The 2,398-nt window shown below is 57.6% G+C and overlaps 1 protein-coding gene across 1 annotated transcript; it reads left to right on the forward strand.

Annotated features, from left to right (window-relative positions):
- Positions 1-1,827, forward strand: LOC105700245. The gene is made up of 2 exons (XM_012425919.1): positions 1-443; positions 1,504-1,827. Exons 1-2 carry the CDS (start codon positions 81-83, stop codon positions 1,825-1,827), a joined length of 687 nt encoding a protein of 228 aa, XP_012281342.1. The 5' UTR covers positions 1-80.
- Positions 1,828-2,398: the final 571 nt, after the last annotated feature.

Below are 2,398 nucleotides of genomic sequence, written 5' to 3' on the forward strand. Positions count from 1 at the left end.
CGAGCAGCACCCTGCGCGAAGTGGTCCAGGGTGAAGCTTAAGGAGAACGGTGAAGATAGTTCCAACTCCAGGACCGCAAAATGTCAGTGATAAGTGCGTCCCTCCTGGTCCTATCAATCCTGACGACGCCGCGATGGACATCGGCAGCGCCGCGAAAGACCAGATCCCCAGGAAACGAGGTGCCCTGGCACCTGCCTTGCGGCGAGGTCCTGGACAACGAGCCCATCCCCGCGGAAAACCTCGACGAGGAGGTGAAGAACAGCCTAGGGAACCTCCGCCTGCAGCATCAGCTGACCATGAACGACTACCTGACGAGGGACTACGAGCTCCTCTACGAGAGGGTCAGCATCGGCGTGGACCAGCACCAGTACATCCCCAACTGGGTGCCCGGCAAGAAGGACGTCAGCCACGTCAGGAAGCTCGCCAAGGCCAGCCCGAGAACGGTGAGACTCCACCTCCGGGATTTTCCTCCTACCCTGGTAGGAATTTTCCTGGGAAACTCGCTTCAAAGAGCCCGGACCGCTCGCGGAAATCCGCCGGTCTTCCTCCCCTGCTAATAATTCCCGGCCCCCCTGGCTGATATCGCGACCGAGCCGTCGCTCCCGTGCGTTTCAATTTTCGTTTCACCCTCCGTTCTTCACGGATGGACCCCTTGGACGCGTCGGACACCCTCTGGGAGGGGGGTTCTCACCGAAGCGTCCCTTTATTCTCTCGAGTTATGTCACGGGTACATAAATACATTAATATTCATCTCTCGCACCCGGCGATTCGCGCTACCAGGGACGAAGCCGCAGCGCGCGAGGGCGCTGCGCGCGGCGCGTCGCGTCGCGACGCGGAGCCCCTCGCCTCCCCTGGGGGGGTGCGCGCATTCGATTAACGTTAAATAACAAATTTTAATGAGACGGTAATTATTATAAAGTACCAGGGCAACAGGAGCGTGGCGGTCGTCGGCCTCGTCGGGACGCAGAGCGGTGCTCATGCTCGCCGGGTCGCGCGGCTGCGTAATCGCGCCTCGTTAACGCGAGCCCCGATAACGCCAGGCGCACGCGTTGATATCGACGCGTCGCGACGCCTCCAGGGCCCCGCGATTCCCTCCTGATACTTTCGAAAGACCGCGACTCTCTCCTCTGGGGGAGACCTTCGCGGATACCTCTCGTCGTCCCGGGCCGCGAAGGGACGGTCCTGCAAGGGTTCCGCGCGCTGTGAGGGATTAAAGTGACATGGAAACTGCCTCGGAAGACGAGGACACTTCTCTACGAACTGGGTGGACCGAATAGTTTGATTTTTTTTTTTTTCTCGTGAATATCTGGGCATTGAGCGATCCCCCGACGCCCGTGGAATTTCAATTTATAAGAGTTAAGGGATGTTAAGGAATAAATTGAAAAAGAGAAACAAGTGAAGTGATTAAGAACGGGGCACAGGGTTGTAACCGAGGTAGTGACGGATCCTAAGGATGCATCGATACGAAATAATGCAACGAAGGGTTCCCCTTTTTCGTTTCAGATCGCGAATCACCTCCCGAAGCTGCACCAGGACCTGCAGAAATTCGCGGTGGCCTTCGAGGAGCTCGTCAAGGATGAGACCGACCCCGGGGTCAGGTCGGCCCTGGTGGCGACCAAGTCCTACCTCCTGGTGATGCTGTGCGAGGTGGAGAGCAACCTGGTGGTCCTGCCGCACCTGCAACTGCCCGCGCGGGTGCAGCGCAGCATAATGAGCGATACCGAGCGCGACCCTGAGGACGACACCAGGAGGCTGATCCGCGACTGGGGGGTCCTTCTCAAGTACAAGGACTATTTGCATGCCTGGAAGCACGTCTTCGGTTACTGAACGCACGAGGTCGAGTGCAACCAGTGTGGTGCAGTCGCAGGTGCAACTGCCCGAGCTAGTGCAGCGCTGCATCGTAATCGAGGCAGCGCAGCTCCGAGGTCGACATTCATATTGAGGGGTCCTCCTCAAGTGCAAGGACTATTGTCAGGTGCGCTGTTTGCGCACCTGCGGAGATCTCTTCGGTTACCGAACGACCAGCACTACTCTTTCTCTCTCTCTCTTTCCATCCCACCTCGAGACGTCGAAAACCGAGGACTAATCGGGAGGTGATGTCGACCTGACAATTGGATTAGCGCCTTTGCAAGTCGCGGTGACTCGTCAGGATGACACGAGATATCAGGTGGAACGCCGTCGGATGCACCAGTTGCGGCGGACAGGTGCAGCGGGGAATACCCCACGGCCTCGGCACTAGCAAAGTCGAGTGGGGACTTTAATGACTGCATTAGTCATCCGATCAGACGAAGTCTGACGATTACCGGGATTTGGTGTTTATTCGACGAACGGCGGTAGGGGGGGACGGAAAAAGTGAAGAAGAGAAAATAATGACCAGCGACAGTGATAAGCCGAAAGT

Source organism: Orussus abietinus, unplaced genomic scaffold, assembly GCF_000612105.2.
Source record: "Orussus abietinus isolate OABI.00-Male unplaced genomic scaffold, Oabi_2.0 scaffold18, whole genome shotgun sequence".
NCBI lineage: Eukaryota > Metazoa > Arthropoda > Insecta > Hymenoptera > Orussidae > Orussus > Orussus abietinus.